Source organism: Neolamprologus brichardi, chromosome 23, assembly GCF_056152115.1.
Source record: "Neolamprologus brichardi isolate AB-2024 chromosome 23, ASM5615211v1, whole genome shotgun sequence".
NCBI classification, from domain to species: domain Eukaryota; kingdom Metazoa; phylum Chordata; class Actinopteri; order Cichliformes; family Cichlidae; genus Neolamprologus; species Neolamprologus brichardi.
Window position 1 is genome coordinate 8,236,359 of NC_142125.1, and position 19,047 is coordinate 8,255,405.

The following is a 19,047-nucleotide window of genomic DNA, read 5'->3' on the forward strand; positions in this document are numbered from 1 at the left end:
TGAAATAACCGTTCATTGCTTACCGTAAAATCCCGCGTCATCAACCCTCGACAAATGTGCTTGTAAACAAATCCAGCTTCTTCTGAAATTAGCAACACCTGAATGTTTAAAAAAAATCGGGTTTTGCCAGAATGTACACCGACAGAAGATGAACATTTGGTCACTAAACGGCTTCTCAACATGTCTGCTCGAAGGCTGCAGGAGCTGGTCGCCGCCGCTGCCTCCCTGCACGCCGACAGGTTGGCTGTGACACACTCGGTGTCCGGAAAACCATCGGCGTCCCTGACCTACAGAGACCTGGTTCAACTCGCCGATGAATTCTCTCGTGCTTTGCGAAATAACTGTTCTCCTAGGAGCGGGGTGATCGGGCTTTACTGCAGAGATGATTTGTTTGTACCTGTCTGGATTTTGGGGTGAGTGCAAACATTAGAGATCGACCTCTGTAGTTTATTTATGGGCGATATTAGTTATCAGAATCAAGGAGACGGAAATTGAGGCAAAAAAAAAAAAAAACCACAAAAAGGAAAGTTGTCATTCCAAGCTACGATAATTTATATCAAAATATATACAGTGATTTCTTATTTATGTGACAGGTACAATGCATGTTAATAAAAGAGAGTACACAGAAGATTCAAGGATGTAATACAGTAGAATTTGCAGGTGACAGATAAGATAAGATAAGATAACCTTTATTTGTCCCACACGTGGAAAGTTGGTTTTGTTACAGCAGAAAGTGGACAGTGCAAAGTTACATAGCAAAACTTAGAAAACACTGGAATAGAATAAGATAAGATACTGTACACAATAGAATAAAATTAAAAATAAAGAATAAAATAAAACAAATGCTATATGCAACTGAGTACAATACAACGATGTCAGAAGAGTATTGCACTTAGTTTTATTGCTATTGCACATGCGTGTGTTTGGTCAGTTGAAAGTCTTTGTTGTGGTGTCTGACAGCAGTGGGGAGGAAAGACCTGCACATCTCTCCGTCCCACATCGTGGGTGCCGCAGCAGCCACTGAAGGAGCTGCTCAGTGCTGTCAGAGTCTGCATGGGGTGGGCGATGTTGTCCAGCAGGGATGACAGCTTAGCCACCATTCTCTTATCATTCACAACCTCCACTGGGTCCAGAGGGCATCCTAGATCAGAGCTGGCCCTCCGGATCAGTCTTTTCCTGTCCCCAGCAGAGATGCTGCCGCCCCAACAGACCACACTGTAAAAGATGGCTGAGGCCACCACAGAGGTCTTCAGGAGTGGGCCCTTCACTCCAAAAGACCTGAGTCTCTGCAGCAGATACAGCCTGCTCTGCCTTTTCCTGTAGAGGGCGTCTGAATTATGAGTCCAGTCCAGTTTATTGTTTAGATGAACACCAAGGTACCTGTAGCTGTCCACAGCCTCAATGTCCATACCTTGGATGTTCAGTGGTTGCAGTGGAGGGTGTTTGTGTCTGCGGAAGTCTACCACCAGCTCCTTGGTTTTACAAGTGTTGATCATGAGGTAGTTCTGCTGGCACCAGTCCACAAAGTCATGTGTAAGTTCTCTGTACTCCCTGTCGTCCCCATCAGTGAAGAGGCCGACTATTGCAGAGTCATCAGAGAATGTCTGCAGGTGTAGTTGTGGAAGAAGTCTGCAGTGTAGATGGTGAAGAGGAACGGTGCCAGAACCGTTCCCTTGGGGCCCAAGTACTGCAGACGACCCAGTCCAACACACAGCCCTGAGTTCTCACATACTGTGGTCGATCAGTGAGGTAGTCCAGAATCCATGCAGTGAGGTGATGGTCGACTCCTGCGCTCTCCAACTTGTCCTTTAAGACTGTGGGAAGAACGGTGTTGAAGGCACTGGAGAAATCAAAGAACATGATTCTCGCAGTGCTCTCAGCGGTCTCCAGGTGAGAGAAGGAACGATGTAGGAGGTGAATGACGGCATCATTGGTTCCAATGCCAGACTGGTAGGAAAACTGAAGCGGGACAGAGGAGGATCCTAGGGACAGGGTGAGACGGAGGCGGAAGTTCTGTTGTAACAACCCCTAAAGGAATCAGCCAACAGAAGCGAGATTTCAAATTTGCATCTGACATCCACAAAACATAAAGATATAAAACAAAGAAAACACAGATGCAAACATTGCATCAGTATGACAGCATTTGTACTTATCTTGATGTGTGCATGCTGTCATATTCAGAACTTCTCATTATTTTAATATTTGTCAGTGCCTATGTGCTCGTTGTGTGTTATGGCTGCATGTGACTCACTGCTCTATAACAAATCATAACTCACAAATGACTCTGCTTTGTTTGTCAGGATCTTGCAATCCTCTGGTGCTTACGTCCCACTGGACCCAGAATCTCCTGGACTCCTCTCTGCCAGAGTCATGAACCAATGTGGCCTCAAGTACTGTGCTGTACAGACCGACCTCCTGCAGGTTGAATTTTGACATATTTTATCAGCATTAATACGACAGCTGTGAGTAATTTTGCAAATGTAATACTCAGGCCTCACTTAAAAGGTTAAACCATCCAGACGATGAAAACACACGAGAAAGGCCATGGTCTTATTTACTTATTAAGGCCAACAGCCACCTTTGCCTTTCCAGATTTAGTACATAAAAATACACACAGCCATGGAGACATCCTGAGAAAGAACCCCGCCCCAAAAAAGACATGGAAATATAAAATAATGATAAAATTAGATATTTACAAAGCTGACACTGACCTATTACAACAAGGGCTCCACGGTGGGACTTTGATTCTGTCTGATTCTGTCCATCTAGTATAACAATCTGTGCAATAGCCAACCCAAGATTCTAATTAATTAATCCAGCTACGTAACCTTAGAACATCTTACTAGCCAGGTGACTGTGGTTTTTGGGGTGTTTGGGTTGAATTTTTCTTTACAAAACCCAATTCAAGATCCCCTCCTGTGCAGTAACAAAAAATATTCCAAGTGTATATTTCCTACAGATGACTCGTCTGTAATATTAAGGTTTTTTTTAATGCAATATCAGAACACCTTTGTAAATTCTTTGTTAATGAATTATGTTTTTTTGTGACTATTTCTATTGCTATTGTTTTTTTCAACTTAAAGCAATTTCAGGCAGCTCTCTTCAAACACGTAACTCTGACAGTTTGCGTGGAGCTGCTCAAGTTCAAACTGACTCTGATTCACATCGAGCCGCTGCGAGTCGCCGAGCGTGAACGAGGAGCAGGACAAACCTTATCAGTAAATGATCTCAGCGGTTCAGCTGTGGAGCAAGACGACGCTGGGCGCAGGGAGTTGGCGTATGTGCTGCACACATCGGGAACAACAGGCTTTCCAAAGACTGTGAGGGTACCACACGGGTGTATACTTCCCAACATACTGCATCTGAGGTCAGTAAGGAATCATTTATGCCTTTGCCTGTTGTAGAGTGGCATTTTCAATCCAAGACAAATCCCTTCTCTTTCTGCTCAGGTCTTTGTTTCAGATGAGGCCGGATGATGTGGTTTTCCTCGCCTCACCTTTAACCTTTGATCCCTCAGTAGTGGACATTTTTCTCGCCTTATCATCTGGGGCTCAACTCCTCATTGTCCCTAATGCGATTAAGAAAATGCCCAATCGACTAGCTGAACTGTTGTTCAACGATCACAAGACAACTGTCCTCCAGGCAAGTGTAGAGCCAGTTGTGTCTGTGAGGCAGTATTCCTTGTTTGTGCAATGCTTCATTTTCACTGTTGTCACAGGTCACGCCCGCTCTGCTGTTGCGCTTCGGCCATCGTATTCTAAAACAGGACGTGCTGTCGTGCGGCTCTTCGCTGCGGGTGTTGGCTCTGGGTGGAGAAGCCTGCCCGTCGCCCGCCCTGCTGGAGAGCTGGAGACACGAGGACAATAAAACCAAAATCTACAACATCTACGGGATCACTGAGGTTTCCTGCTGGGCCAGCTGTTACAGAATACCAGAGTCTCTGCTGCGGTCAAGTAACCTGTGAGTGGACCCCCGTTTTAAAATGTTCATGACTTCTACAAGTTTGTCCTACAGATGTAGGAGTTATCTAACACTACAAACATCTCACAGCACGGTGTCTGCTGTGCCTCTCGGGACTCCTCTGATGGGCACAGTGGTGGAAGTCAGAGATGAACGTGGCTGTGTTGTTTCAGAGGGCGAAGGACAGATCTTCATAGGTAGGAAAAAAACTGAGTTCTCTGCAAATTAATCACATTGAGATGAAGAAAAACCTCATGAATTCATATGATGGTTTGTGCAGGTGGAGAGGACCGAGTGTGTCTCTTGGATGATGAAGACACTGTTGTCCCTGGGACGATGAGGGCTACAGGAGACTGGGTGAATGTTAGAGATGGACAGCTGCACTACCTGGGACGGAGAGACCGACTGATCAAACGCAATGGAAAACGAGTGAACTTAGACAGCCTGCAGCAAGTAAGATGTTTTCTGATGTATGAATTATAAGTCATGTGATTGATTCAAAAAAGAAATAATTCCACTGGCTTAGCCTCATGTTAGACCAAGACTGACACATGACTGACACACTCGTGCTTTTAACATCCAACAACTTTTACGTCTTATCCAGGTCACAGTGTCAGCAGAGAAGCCCAGACCTTGGTTTCTGAGGGATGAGCTTGACCACCTCCCCAGAATACCCTCCCCAAGCTCAGTCAGAGTTGTAGCAACGTGTTTCCGAGCTAGCCAAGAAATATAATCTCTCTGCCTGGCCTGAGTCTGCTCCAGGGCCTGTTCTTGTTAGAACATGCCTGGAATACCTCAACTGGGAAGCGCCTTAGTCAGTTTCTCGAGCCACTTCAACTGGATCTTTTCTTTTAACATACTGAAGGCAAAGCTGATGTTCTGATTGTGGTAAATTAAAGGAAAGATTTGAAAGAAATCTGGTGTCTCTGTTATGAACCAGTTTCCTCACTCAGATTCACTGTTACTAAAAATAATGAAAGACTATTTTTTCAATTTATTGTCACATACGCACAGCAATAAGGAAAAGAGAGAAGACAAGAGAAAAGCAGTTTTAGCTGATTAATAATTGCGTTTTTAAACTGGTGGCACCCTTTCTTAATGCTGTACTTTAATGTGGATACTTTTCATTAATTCTTTGTGAACAAAATACCTTTTCAACATCTTTTTAACACCTTTATGATTTTGATTTTCATCTCCCCTCTTGCAGGTCCTGCTGAGTCTCCCTCAGGTGGAAGCCTGCGCCGTGGGTCTGCACCAAGGATTTCGACTTCTCGCCTTTGTCATGGCATCCACATCTGGACACCAGAAGGCAGCTTCCACCTCCGCGTCTGTACAGCAACGTGCAGAACAAATTCCCCCTGCTTGTGCTTTTGGTGAGCATGCTGAGAACCTACCCTCTTCTGTCAACCCCCCCCTGGAGGAGTCAGGCGGTGCAGACGGAGATCTGAAGAAGCTCATTCTGAGCCAGCTGTCTCTGCTGCTGCCTGCTCACAGCGTTCCTGACACGCTGGTGCTCGTCCCGGCTTTATGCCTGACTGCTCATGGTGAGCTTTAGACACGCTGTCACTGCTGAGGAGAAACGGCAGCTAATTCATTCACCACTTGATCCATTCACCTTTCTAACTGTCGTTTTCTGATAGGCAAAGTCAACATGGAGGCATTAGTCAGAGTTTATGAAAAACAGAGACAGTGTTTAGAGTCTTCACAGAGAAATCGCAGTGAACTGAGGCAAATTCTTCAGACTCTGTGGCGGGTATTTTCATTTTTGATGACAACATTCATGCTCTAAATTTAAATAAACTGTTGTCTCCTTATGTTCATTCTCTTTTAAACTATCTATCAACAGGATACTTTAAATCTTGCTGTAGATGTTGCCATTGACGAGAAGTCCAAGTTCCTGTTCAGCGGAGGAGATTCTCTGAAGGCTCTGCATCTCTGTGAAGACATCCTCACTGCTGTGGGAGTGACCTCACCAGAGCTGCTGGAGGTTATACTTGATGGGACCTTCTCTGACATCGTGAATCATGTTGCCAGAGCAAGAGGAATCTTGGAGCATGAGAACAGCCAGTCAACGCCGTCTCAGGCCAAGAGACGGCACGTCGAATCCACGTCTCAGGTACTAGAAAAGAGAGTGCGCAAAGACTGGACAGTAGCTGAGAGTCTGCAGGTGGAGAAACAGGCTGTGAAAGTCATAAGAAGAGGGGGCGAGGTGATAGAGATGAACATCAGATGTACAGAAGATGATAAAACAGTGCAGAATCAACTTCTTGGAGAAAGGGAGTCTTGTGGAGAAGCTGATTTGGGCCTCAGTCTGAGCTGGTCCTCAGACACAGGCAGATGTGTGGACGCCTCCCCGGTGCTTCTAGTACAAAACGGAGCTGACCACAGGTCAGATTTGTTCAAAGCAACAGTGTTTATCGGCTCACACTCCCACAGGATCCAGGCTTTAGACGTCGCCACCGGAAACCTAATGTGGGAGCGAGTTCTTGGAGACAGAATCGAGGCCTCTGCAGCTGTGTCTCACTGTGGCGCCCTTGTTGTAATAGGTAAGTGTCAGCTTTGTGAATACCTAATGTTCAGGAGATTTTATTACTTTATATTTCTATATCTTTTTTTGGGGGGGGGTTCTTTCTCAGGATGCTATGACGGCTGTGTGTATTTTTTATGCACTGAAACTGGAAAGACACAGTGGGTGTTTGAGACGGGAGATGCTGTGAAGAGCTGTCCTGCTGTGGATCCTCTCACTGGTCTGGTGGTAGTGGGCTCACACGATGGGTACGTTTACGCCCTAAACTCAGAGGTGAGTGCTCGATGCAAAGAGACACAAGGACTCGAATGATTCAGAAAAGTCACAGATTGATGGTTGCTGGATACCTGTCTGGCGTGTTTGAAGCAGACGCTCTGTTTTCTGTTTTCAGGTTCAGAAGTGTGTTTGGAAGAGTCACTGTGGTGGAGGAGCTGTGTTTTCTTCCCCACGTCTTCACGCGTCACGCCGTCAGGTGTACGCGGCTTCACTGGGAGGACGCCTGCTCTGTCTCAGCATCGTAAGTGAAGGTCGTTTTGCCATTTGGTGCACAAGTGGAAATGAGAAAGGAAGAGGCACGAGTCTGTTTGAATCACAAATGTTTGTAAAAATATTTTTATGATAACTTTGAGGGTGTTAGTTTAACGTTTAAAATGAGAAAGCTCTTCATCTTTCAGCTGTTCCTTTTAGGAGTCGCCACGGCACATCATCTGTCTCCATCTCACACTATCGCTAGCTCCTCTGTCACATTCAAACCCTGTGCATGTCCATTTTCACTACATTCATGAACTTTCTGTGGCCTTCCTCTTTCCCTTATGTGCACATTTGTCTCAAAAGAGAAATTTGCTACTGACTATAAAACATTAAAAAAAGAGAATAATAAGAGTGATAGCCCTATATGTCTCACGTGTGTTTCTCTTTCCCAGGACAGTGGAGATGTCTTGTGGTCTTACTGCAGAGACACTCCTTTCTTCTCCTCACCAAACTGCTTCTCTGAGCACGTTGTGATCGGCTCGGTTGATGGACACATCTGCTGCTTCAGCAACACAGGGAAACTTGTAAGGAGCTCAGTTGTTATAGATTTTGCATTTTGTAAATGAGCAATTTTGGGGTTTTTTTACATTAAAGTCACAACCATTCATTACGACAACATTCGAATGTTCTCGTATGGTGAAAAGAGGGGAAGGGGCCTGGCTATTTTCTGAATCCTCTCTGTAATTCATAACTGTATGACCCTTGTGTGTATTTGCAGCTGTGGCAGTTTCTAACAAAGGGTCCAGTTTTCTCCTCTCCATGCATCACGTCAGACCAGCAGAGACTTCTGTGTGGATCACATGACGGTTGCCTGTACTGTTTGAATTGTGCAGATGGCTCTTTGGTTTGGACTTTTCAGACGACAGGCAAGGTGTACTCCAGCCCATTTGTGTTTGACGGCTCGGCTGTGGGGAGAAGGGGTTCACTGGTGGGCCTGGCCTCCACTGACGGCACAGTCTGGATCCTGGATGGAAAAGACGGACGGATGTTGGCCTCGCATACCTTTCCCGGGGAGCTGTTTTCATCCCCGGTGGTGTGGGAAAGGTCACTACTAGTCGGATGTCGTAATGACTATGTGTATTGTCTGAGGCTGAGTGTAAAAGAGGAAACGTAGAAGGATATAATTTATTTTTGTACCTTTTTTAAAAAAAACAATAAACACAACTTGTTTGTCAGTGAAGTGAGGTGTTTTGGGAAATAGGATTTTAAGTCAATTCTACTTGTTTTCTGAGATCCATATATCTTGTTACACGTTACAAGCTTAGTTGAGGCATTTTTTAAAAACTCATCAATCTTTATAATTTCGAAGTGAGTCCACATCCCTGATGTGACCATCTCAGGCATGCACTCTGCCCCACCCACTTTCCGTTTAAACCAGGGTGGTGTTGGGGCCCGCCAAAACACACAGAGCTGTACATGGAAACAGCTGTGCTGATTACTGCACGTCGCAGGTCACTGGGTTACACTTACACTGGGACAAATCTAGTGAACATACACTATATTGCCAAAAGTATTTGCTCATCTGCCTTCACGTGCATATAAATGTTGGAGGAGAAGCCCTAGCTCACAGTGTCCACTCTGATTCATCCCAAAGGTGTTCTGTTGAGAGGTCAGGCCTCTGTGCACCATGCACGCCTAGATGCTTTATGCACCTGTGGCCATGGAAGTAATCGAAACACCCGAATTCAGTGGTTTGGATGGGTGAGCGAATACTTTTGATGATATAGTTTACCAAATTATCTCAAAACCATTTTTAGATTATGTCCCATCCAGCCATCCATTCGCTTCCGCTTATCCTTTTCAGGGGCGCTGGAACCTATCCCAGCTGTCATAAGGCGAGAGGCGGGGTACACCCTGGACAGGTCGCCAGTCTGTCGCAGGGCCAACACACAGGGACAGACAACCATTCGCACTCACATTCATTCGCACATTCACACCTAGATTATGTCCCAATTAGAATAATGTAAAACAGAGAAGGAAGCGAGCTAAAACAGCTTGTTTCATTCAAATATCAACTCAAGGGCCGCACCGAGACTTAGCAGTAAGGTAAACGGATTAATTTGAATTGTGAATCACGTAAAGCCACTTCAAGAATAGAAATATGGAGTTGGTAATGAGCATAGTACTTTCCCCTTCGTGATTTTGAACAGTATGAGACGGCAGTTCTGTGGTTCAGACATCAGTATTTAATTTACATTATTCATAACATTTTGTATCTTTTTTTTTTTTCATATCTGTAAGTGGGACAAAAAAGTGCAAATAATACCAAACATTTTTTGTTACATACAACACTGCGTACACTACACTATTGTGCACGACCAAAGTTAGAAACAAAATGACAGTGAGTCCACCTCTTTTAGGGCCCTCTTTTTGACCGAACCTCTGGCAATGCCTTTCACTTACATACAGTACATACTTACATAGATACAGATCATTAAGTGAGTGGCAGGAAATAAGAATCAAGTTTTTTTTTTCTTCTTCATAGAGGAAATGTTTACATTATGTAGGATCATATCACATTTAAGGGAAAGTGATGGCGCAAGCCTACTAAGACGAGCGTGTTACAGGAGGACAGCTATAAGAGTCGTAGGTCTACAGCTAGGAGGTGTCACGTCTGTCTCCAATAAGCGAAGCCTAAAAATAAAAAAATCCAAATGACATCGTCACACAGCTGTGAGGATGAGGTGCAGGTTCACCATAAATGCCCAGTAACACTTGTGGTCTTCAGTGCTGTGTTTAGGTGCACCCACCATGTTTCTTTTTCTTTCTTTTTTTTAAATCATGGCAAAATTGTACAATAGCTCCTTGGACAGCTATCACAGTCGTCACGGGCACAGTGAGAATTGTTACGCTAAGATTTTCCGGTATGTGTTAATAAAAAAAAGGCATCTCTTGTAGATGAAAAACAAGGCTCAGAGAAAAGACACAGGAGAGGGAGAGCTGCTGCTTTACATAAATAACGCCAAGAAGGACAGAGGGGATGCCTGTAACACTTCCGGAAGCAGGTTCGTGCTGAGTTTAAACTGGTAGCCCTTAAAACATGATGCAGACAGTTACCCTCTGTTGATTAAACACTGTCATAGATCAGAGCTTCACCTCTATAATACAGAAGTGTTATATTGTGTTGAGCAAATGATTTATTTACAACCATGGTGACACAGTTGGCTACACAATTTAAAAAAAAAAGGAAAAAAAAAAAGAAAAAGGTTGGCTATTGCAGTGGCCAACCATGGTTGCGATTGGCTGCGGGAGTTTAAGAGACATATAATTTATGTTTTTATACAGTATGTGCATGCTCGCATCAATTGTTTATATCTGTGCGGCTGTATCGGATTAAGTGAATGTGAAGCGCACTTTAACATGATAATAGTACCAGCCAGTGTATGTGGGGGGGTTAGGAGGAGATGGAGAGCTTTACTGGTTTCACAGTCGGGAAGAGTTTTCATTTGTGAGAAGTGAGAGGTGGAGTACTCAGAGGGGGGGGACAGTTAATGGTGACACTCCAAGTGTTTCAGAGTCTGTGGGCAGTGTACACTCTTGATGCAGGCCGGAGTGTCGTGTGTAGCTGGTGGTTTGAGGTGTTATTTGATGATCTGAGGACAGTCGCTCCAGGCTTTGGCCTTTCGTTTGGCCAGAGCAAGCCAGGCTGGCTCTGTGGAAACCTGCGGAGAGTCACTGGAGGGGAAGCGCTTTGACACCTCTTTGACAGCAGGTGGCGACGGTGTAGAGTCCGCAATCTCGACTGCAACAACAAACATGTAAAAATGTGTTACTAATCTGTTTGCTTTCTATATCCCATTATTAAACTCATTTTAAAAAAACAGATTAATTTTGAAGAAGAGCTTCTGGAAATAAATAAATTTGCCTGACTAATAACAGCAACTGTAATCAGAATAACCAGAAATCGTAGAAAAAGAGCTCATCCTGTTGTTTGTGACGCTAAAAGCCACTTAGTATATTCACTTTACTATGATATATGACAATTTTACCAGTGACAGAGCTCGGTAGAGTGTTGGCCTTCTTTAGGTGCTCCCGGCGTTCAAATTTTCCCAGGAGGCTCTCCGGTCTCTTGGGCTCCTCTGGCGTCTGAGGTTTAGAAGAAGGACTGGTGCTTCCACTTCCTTTGCTGTCTGTGGGGCTCACCAGTGTAACCTGCAAAAGAGATTTGGGATCCATTCAGAAGATGGACAGTAAGTTACGGGGATCACGAGAAAGTGTGTAAACGTTTGTCTGTGGGGCATACACTGTCTCGCTCTTTAGCTTGTTTTTCTGCCAGCTTGGCCTCTCTTTGGCTACGACGCTCCTCCCGGTTCTGCTGCTGCTCCCTGAAGCCTTTCTGCTTCTGAAGAGCCAGTGTGATCCACAAAGGTCCAGCCTCCTTCTCCTGGACCCTCGCACTGTCCAGTGAGTGCCTGCTCTGTAGGGATGGTTTTTCTGCAGATGAACACATAATAGATGTTGTTGGAAACCTTTGATACTACAAAACACTATTTTTAATTTAACAAAACATATTCATCTCAAAATCATATTCCAAATTTTTCCACAGGACTTTTTTTTTCTTTCTGTCCGACAATGCGTGTAGGTTAGTAGAAAGAAAATAGCCATTTACATAAAAACATTCACGGGAAGGCAGACATCTCTACTGCCAATATCACCAACTCATGCCAAAACAATCTAGATGGATAAATGGTAATTTGATTTAGGTATGGAACATCTTTTAAGCAGTAAATGTTGCCAAGACATTGGCAAATCAAATGGATTTGCATTATGTAGATGAGAAGATTGTTGCTTATGTCTCTTTACTTAAATAGGAAGCTACAGTCTGGAGATGCTTGGGGATGAACACGATTTTGTCTAAAAGTATCAAGATAAGTTTACAAGTTCATCTAAAGCTCGTTATTTCATGTGATAATTTCAGCTAACTAACAAAGATGCTGACCTTTCCTGATGAGTTCTGTCTTTCTGTCTGCCTTTTCCCTCCAGGGTATGTTAATGGAGGGGAAGAATGATCTCTTCTCCTTCGGCTCTTCTTCCCCTTGGACATGACTTTGGCTGCTCTTGTGCAGCAGGGCTGAAGGTTCCTCACTCCTTCCGGCTTGCTCCTGGATGGATGAATCCACACCCATTGTACTCTCCACTGAATCATCACTGGGAGACTCATGAGCCACCTTAGGTAGTGGTGATGGAGGAGGTGTTGGGGCCGCACCTGTAGGCTTAGGTGATGTCACTGGTCTGCGGTAGAGTGGTGGCTTGGAAAACACTTTCTCACCCTCACTGTGTGGAGTCGGGCTGGTAGACTTAGTCAGTTTACCCCGGGGGAACGCAGGAGAGGCAGATGCATGTAAATACTTGCTGACCGCGCCTTCTTTCTGAGGTGACGTGGGGCTTGATTTGTCAGAAAAGACAGAAGAGGCATCAGAGTCTGGCTCAATGGGGGTAAGAGGCGAGGGGACGCCATCAAAGCTGTCCCCAGCACTGTAGCGTTTCTTCTTTTTCTCTGTGGACTGCTCGCTGTGAAAACGCAGAGAGTAGTTGGTCCTCCTCAGCTTTATGCCAAAAGGAGAAGGCTTCTCCTCACTGTCCTGGCCCTGCTCCTCTCCCTCCACTCTGCTTTCAGATGTCTCCGTTTCACTCTGAACTCTGCTCTTCGACTCTGCCTCTTCAGATTGAATTTCAGAACTGGGAACCAGGAAAGAAGGAAGGTCTTTGGCAAACATACACTCATCTGACCCTCTTTCTATGATGCGGACACTTTTACTTGTCCTGTTCTGAGGTTTACTTGATGGAGAGGGAGAAGCTACAGTGGGGCTTCCAGGTGGAGCAACCTCCTCTCCTGCTTCCTTATCTTCTGCACCAAACACCTCAGAGTTCCTATTTGAATCTCCAAACTTCTTCCTTGCAGGGGTGATGGAGAACTTGGCGCTAGCAGACATGGTCTTCCTGAGGTTCGTGTGGGCAAACAAAGGCTGTTCTTCAGCGCTGGACTGAGACTGGCTCCTGCTCGGCTCTGGGTACTCGCCGTACTTCCCCTCTTCTACCCCCTTGAATATCTTTGATCTGATGCTTGCCCATTCTGCCAGGACAGCTGCACTGGACTGATCGGTAGAGAGCGCAGACTCATTGAGTGATTTGGTTTTTCCAGACTTGCGTTCTGGGGAAGTCTTGCTCTTTGTTGGCGGTGTTCCTTGAGCCTTTCTATCCTCTCCCAAACCCAGTAGGGACTTGCAGGCGGTGTCTTTGATCTGGTCTAAATTGACAGCTGTCCCACATAGCTGGGCGCCTGTCACTAGGATGGCTGTATGGGGGACATATGGAGATGCTGGCAGGTTGGGGGAGTCTGGTCCTTCAGAGGAGGAAGCCTTTGCTCCATCTCTTTGATAAGCGACAGCAGCGCTCTGGTGGCTGGAGGCCGGCGTAACAGGCGTCAGATTGACCTTCTGGAAGAGAATCTGTTTCTCACCAGAGGACACTTTAAAAGTAAATGGCCTCTGTCTCTCCTCCATTTCCCTCCAGCGTAGCTCTTCAGCTCTCCTCTTCATCTCTTGTGGGTCAAACGTCCCATCAGCCTCCTCCAATGACATCCTTCTTTGCTCCTCTTCCTCCTTTTTCCTCTTCTCCTCTGCTACCTTTTTCTTCTTTTCTTCCATTTCCCACAACCTCAGTTTCTCTGCTTCCTCCTCTTTCTTTCTTTCCTCTTCTTCTACCAGCTTCCTCCTCCTCTCAGCCTCAAGCTCCTGCTGCCTCCTTGCCTCTTCCTCATGTTTCCTCCTTTCCTCCTTCTCTTGCCTCTTCCTGTCCTCTTCCTCTTTCCTCCATTGTTCTTCTAGTCGTCTCCTTTCTTCCTCTTCTTCCCGCTGCCGACACTCCTCCTCTTCTCGCATCCTCCTTTCCTCATCCAGCCTTCTCATGCGCTCTTCCTCTTGCCTTCTTTCCTCCTCCTCTCTGATCCTCCTTTCCTCTTCTTCTCTGAACCTCCTTTCCTCCTCCTCTCTGATCCTCCTTTCCTCCTCCATTCTCTTTTTCTCTGCCTCCTCTAGCAGTCTCCTTGCTTCCTCTTCCTCTCTGATCCTCCTTTCCTCCTCCTCCATCCTCTTTTTCTCTGCCTCCTCGCGCAGCCTCCTTGCTTCCTCTTCCTGCTGTTGCATACGACATCTCTCCTCCTCCAGTTCACGCAGCCTCAGCTCCTCTGCTCTCCTCTTCCTCTCTTCTTCCTCCTGTCTGAACCTCAGCTCCTCAAGCTCTCTCATCCTCCTCGCCTCCTGTCTTTCCTCCTCATGGAGTCTTTGTTTCTTGAAGCTTTCAAGGGACTCAACAGACGCTCTACGCTGGTCGTCTGTGGAGACGCCAGCTGCTTCGAGGTCATCTTGGACCAAACCAGGAATGGATACCTCTTGGAGGTCCTGGAATGCAAAAGTCCAAGTAGTGTCACCTTTTTTTAAACAATAACAAAGGGTGTCACAGAATAAACAAACATGTTAACCCACATTAAAAGAAACTCACCTGTGTGAATCGTCTGTGCTTGCGGGAAATCCTCTGGTTTTTCGGCTTGACGGAGAGTTTATGTTTGGCGGCAGCGTTGTCTAAGCGAGGAACAGACTGAGGGACGGCATCAAGGTTGATGGACTCAATCGTGCCAGTGAGTGGAAGAACTCGTTTGGACCTTGGAGACTTCACAGGGGGGCTGGGTGGTCCAAATGGCTGACCTCCCTGGACCTGCTTATGTCACAGTAAAAGAGCAATTAAACTACAACTTCTGTAGACACAGTACACAGAAAGCAGAGGTGTCCGTGGTGTGATAAGGTTGTTTATTTATTTATGTGTTTATTTAATATTAATACAATCCCCTGATATGGAGTGATATACCAGAATCTCAAAAGGTTCTAACCAACTTCTTCACATGTTTAGTGCTACCCAAGACTTAAACAGAACAAATTTTGTTGTGTTAAATTAATCAACCTTAAAACAAACAAACAAACAAAAAACCTACCAGTCAGCCAACTCATACCTTTGGCTCTGTTCCTGGTGGCTCCGCTTCTACCTGGGCCAAAACTTTCAGAGGGCTACGCGGAACCTCTTCCTCATCTGAGCTGCCCTCATCTCCCTCACTTCTTCTCAGAGAAGGAGGCCTTTGGCCAAACTTTATACCTTGTGCTATCTGCCTCTGTGAGGATAAAAAAATAAATGAATGATTACAACATATCTATCCATCCATCCATCCATTCGCTTCCGCTTATCCTTTTCAGGGTCGCGGGGGGCGCTGGAGCCTATCCCAGCTGTCATAGGGCGAGAGGCGGGGTACACCCTGGACAGGTCGCCAGTCTGTCGCAGGGCCAACACACAGGGACAGACAACCAACCAACATATCTAGTTGGAGCAAAAAGAGAAGTGAGTGTACACCTCTGCACGGCCCACCTGCAGATTCCTAACTTTATCCGACACGTTTTCCTGGGACATGCTGTGATCCAGACCAGCCTCCTTCACCGGTTCCTCTGGAATGAAGATGCTGTCGTGTGAGAGAGCTCGAGATCCGATGGGATTCAACTCCCTGCAGGAGAAGGAGATTGTCTTCAGTGCTGCAGCGTGTCTTCTCTGTCAGTCGTTAATGCATTTATCACAAACTTGCTGCAGCAAAAAACTTTACACAGTGAAATGATTGACCCCGCCGTCCTGTTACAAGTCGTTACAGGTTGTAAGCTCGTATTGTCAGTGAAGCCTTTTGCCTTTAAAGTCATTTCAAAGCACAGCCTCACCTTTGTCTTTACAGATTATGTCACCTTGCAGCATTTTGCAACCGCGTGATTTAACACTTTCATTTGTCTAGAAGTGAATAAGAAGCTGAGTTGCTTTTAGCAGAGAAAAAAACCCAATGTACTGTTTTAAAAAGCAACAAATTCCAACCTTTGGTAGTGTAGTGAATGGACAATAAGCTCAGTTTCTGTGTGTATAGTATAGATGAATACATGTTTAAAAAAAACTGATCCATGTACTAACCTCAGATTTTGATCGGACTCCTCATCAGATGTAACGCCATTGCACACTTCCCCTGTGGAAAAACTGGTTTTTAGCTCTGCTCCATCAAAGCCTTCTCTCGCCTGTCTTTTCTTCTTCTTCCCAAACAGTCGTCTGAACGGCTGGAACTTGCCCTGTCGCCTTCTCTCTGGCGGTAGAAAGGAGAACGGATGACAACCACAGCCACATGCAATCACATCATTAATCTTTATATCTCACCCTCGGGCGAGATAGCGAGCAGGACGTTGCCTATGAGCATATACATGGTTTCACGCGTGTACTTAATGAAATGTGTTTGACGGAGTTAAAAGAAAACGAAGAAAACAGCAGATGGAATGAGAAGAAAACCTTGGCTCTTTGGTTCATACTTGTATTTACAGGAAGTGTGAAAGATAGACACTACACATAAAAAATAGAGCACCAACAGCCAAAGCAATTAATAAAGAAGGAGGAGGTCACTAGCTCCCCTACTTACAGACTGAAAATAAATGCACAACTGAAAGTAGGGAAAGCTCAGTTGTCGTCACAACTCCAAAAGCTATTACAAACTAGCCACATGTGAGCAGCACTACAGTAAATATAAAACTTCAAAGCTACACATATCACAGGTACCACTGGAAGATTCGCTTATCTATCAGTCTGTGAGGTAATCACTTCAAGTGTGTCGATTTAGACACAATAAAACAGGGCAGCTGTCATAAACCCTGCTATTGCTACCAAGCTCAGTGCTGATTCATGAGGTGTGTTTGACAAAAGCAAAGAATTTAACTTTGGACTTTCAGTAGGTATCTTTACCACCTCATCATTGTTCATGCCAGTAAGTTATAAACTCTTACACTAAACTTTCCCATGTGTAAACACGAAAACGTGACTGTGCGCTCTCTTCTCAGGATCCAAACAATAACATAACAATAAAAGTTTGCTTGAAAACATTTAACAGAACCTCATTGAAACAGTAGCTCGTGCAATTCGCGATCCATCATAATTCAAAGCTTATTACGCATAAAAAAACAAAACAATTATGATTCTGACCTTAAGCACAATTTGATTGAAGATGCATTAGATGATAATTGTGTTTAAGTGTGATTAAATTCTGACCACTATTGTAGCAGGAGAAGCAATTCTTGCTATTTGAACATGGATGGATGACACATTATGGCATGAGCTCATTGGTTCTTCAGCTAAAACTGTAGACAAACAATTTAATGATCTCCTCCGAGAAAATAATGTGATTGCTTCCTGTTTTTTTTCCTCTTGGTTACCAGGATCAAATAGTTAAAAACAAATTATGAGAGTTTTGGCTTGCTTCAACTTCTGGAGTCAATCCAGTCCCTAAAGACTTCCTGGATTCTTGCTAGATCCAGGAAGTTTTAAGCAGATTCTTTATCATCGAGACATAGAGCAAAACTTTGACATTTTATGTGATATCTTCACAAATATAAACCTAACTGAAATTAGGAGACATCCCCTGATGTTCTTAAGCTAATATCACAAACTAATCTGGATCTGGATCCTCTCTCCTGATCCAGGGATTCAGTTTGTCCACAGAGTGGAGGGAATTTTCAGCCTTGGTTGAGGTGTTTCAACAAGTACTGCAGAACATTTCTCCTTCAAAACTACAGCAGCTACCCAGCTGTGTGTCTTACTTCTGTGTGTTTGTGTAGTTGTGAAGGTCCACTCCCTGAACTAAGTGAGTGAGGTTACAAAGCTACAAAGCTACTCTACACCACTGTGCAGACAGGCATTCTCTGGGCTCTGCGGGTATCCCTTTCAGTGCTATAAGTAGAAACCGGTGTGGGATTTCACTTTGCATGCTGCTCACTAAACGAAAGGCATGATGGGAAATGATACAGTAAACTAATTTCCCCACTCCTTGACCCTGAACAACTCGAGGGTTTTTTTGTGTATGAAAGAGAGAGGACACGTTTACACAAAAAATATTTTAGAAACTCAGGGTCAAGGGACAGATGTTTCCATCTTGTTCATCTTATATTTGACTCTGCTGAAGTCCCTCATCATTTGAAAAAAGGTCTATATAAAGATCTATATATACACCTTATCTTTTTGACCCTGTCCCCTAGCTAAATCCTACCTAAAAAACATAACCCTCATTTTCTTTTTGAAAAATGTTCTCAAGTATCAGCCAAGATAAAAAACTATTCCCATTTTTTTCTATAAAAACTTAAAACTACTGTTGTTTTTCTTCAAAACATGGACGTGACGGGGTTACCTTCCATTGTGATGCCCCAGATCCCAAAGGATTTTAGGAACAATTTTAATATTTTGAAGAACATGTTCATTCCTTTTCTTGCAGAGACTTCGAGACTTTGCTACTTTCATGACTTAATGTGAAGCTTAGCTTAAATCTATGGGAGAAACTGCCACCATGGCTCTTTCCAAATTGAATTATAATAATAATAATAATAATAATAACTAGCAAATCCATGGCACACAAATCAACATTTTATATTTATTTGCTTCAGTCATATTAATACTTAAGTGTAAAACCTGTAGGTAGATGTTCGGATGTAAAGCAGTGACTCTCCAGCAGTCATTGTCTTTGGTCAGCGATGATATTATGAAAATGATGAATGAGCTTACATGACTTTGTATCATATTTGTATTTTTTCCCCCAGTTTCTTATGGATATAGCACATGTAGGTTCAATCTGTCATATGTTACTCCAAAGGCAAACAGGAAGGAACAGAAAACACCTTCAGACATTGTGCTATGAAGCTTTGGATTAAACCGCCCTTCAATATAAAATAAATTTTCAACCTAAACAAATTTTTAAGTTAAGATTTGTAAAGGATTCAAGACAAAACAGGTCTACTGCATAAAACATTTGTAATCTAAATAAATAATTTAATTGTTTTAATATTGTGGCTGATCTGTGTTTCTGCTGCCTAGCGTGGCTTCTTGTCATGTAATGCACCCTAAAATGACCAAAATGGAAGAAAATTGATAAAATCAATCAATCGAGACATTATGTCCACACAAGTCAAATGGATTTGGGTTTA

General features: G+C 44.2%; 2 protein-coding genes across 5 annotated transcripts in view; one reads left to right on the top strand and one right to left on the bottom strand.

Annotated features, from left to right (window-relative positions):
• The first annotated feature begins 44 nt into the window (after positions 1-44).
• On the top strand, positions 45-8,172 carry aasdh (aminoadipate-semialdehyde dehydrogenase). 2 transcript variants are annotated; one of them, XM_006790178.3, is made up of 14 exons: positions 45-413; positions 2,301-2,421; positions 3,084-3,367; positions 3,450-3,642; positions 3,719-3,960; positions 4,051-4,157; positions 4,241-4,413; positions 5,168-5,504; positions 5,601-5,713; positions 5,807-6,506; positions 6,597-6,760; positions 6,879-7,004; positions 7,411-7,542; positions 7,737-8,172. In XM_006790178.3, the coding sequence occupies exons 1-14, from the start codon at positions 103-105 to the stop codon at positions 8,130-8,132; spliced, it is 3,399 nt and encodes a 1,132-aa protein (XP_006790241.2). In that variant the 5' UTR covers positions 45-102; the 3' UTR covers positions 8,133-8,172. The 2 variants fall into 2 exon arrangements, with proteins under 2 accessions (XP_006790241.2, XP_035763508.2); XM_035907615.2 differs by having other exon boundaries at positions 7,878-8,172.
• A 1,018-nt stretch (positions 8,173-9,190) lies between these two features.
• Positions 9,191-19,047, bottom strand: part of cracd (capping protein inhibiting regulator of actin dynamics) — a 28,635-nt gene continuing 18,778 nt past the window's right edge. For 2 of the 3 annotated variants that reach the window (XM_035907539.2, XM_087836322.1), the window contains exons 2-9: positions 16,010-16,175; positions 15,431-15,563; positions 15,024-15,179; positions 14,519-14,734; positions 11,958-14,418; positions 11,262-11,452; positions 11,008-11,170; positions 9,191-10,760 (exon numbers count right to left, since the gene is read on the bottom strand). In XM_035907539.2, coding sequence (XP_035763432.2) covers positions 10,600-10,760; positions 11,008-11,170; positions 11,262-11,452; positions 11,958-14,418; positions 14,519-14,734; positions 15,024-15,179; positions 15,431-15,472 — 3,390 coding nt within the window. In that variant the 5' untranslated portion in view covers positions 15,473-15,563; positions 16,010-16,175 and the 3' untranslated portion in view covers positions 9,191-10,599. Of the gene's footprint in view, positions 10,761-11,007; positions 11,171-11,261; positions 11,453-11,957; positions 14,419-14,518; positions 14,735-15,023; positions 15,180-15,430; positions 15,564-16,009; positions 16,176-19,047 lie in introns of those variants that run through there. The other variant, XM_035907538.2, reaches the window with a different exon arrangement.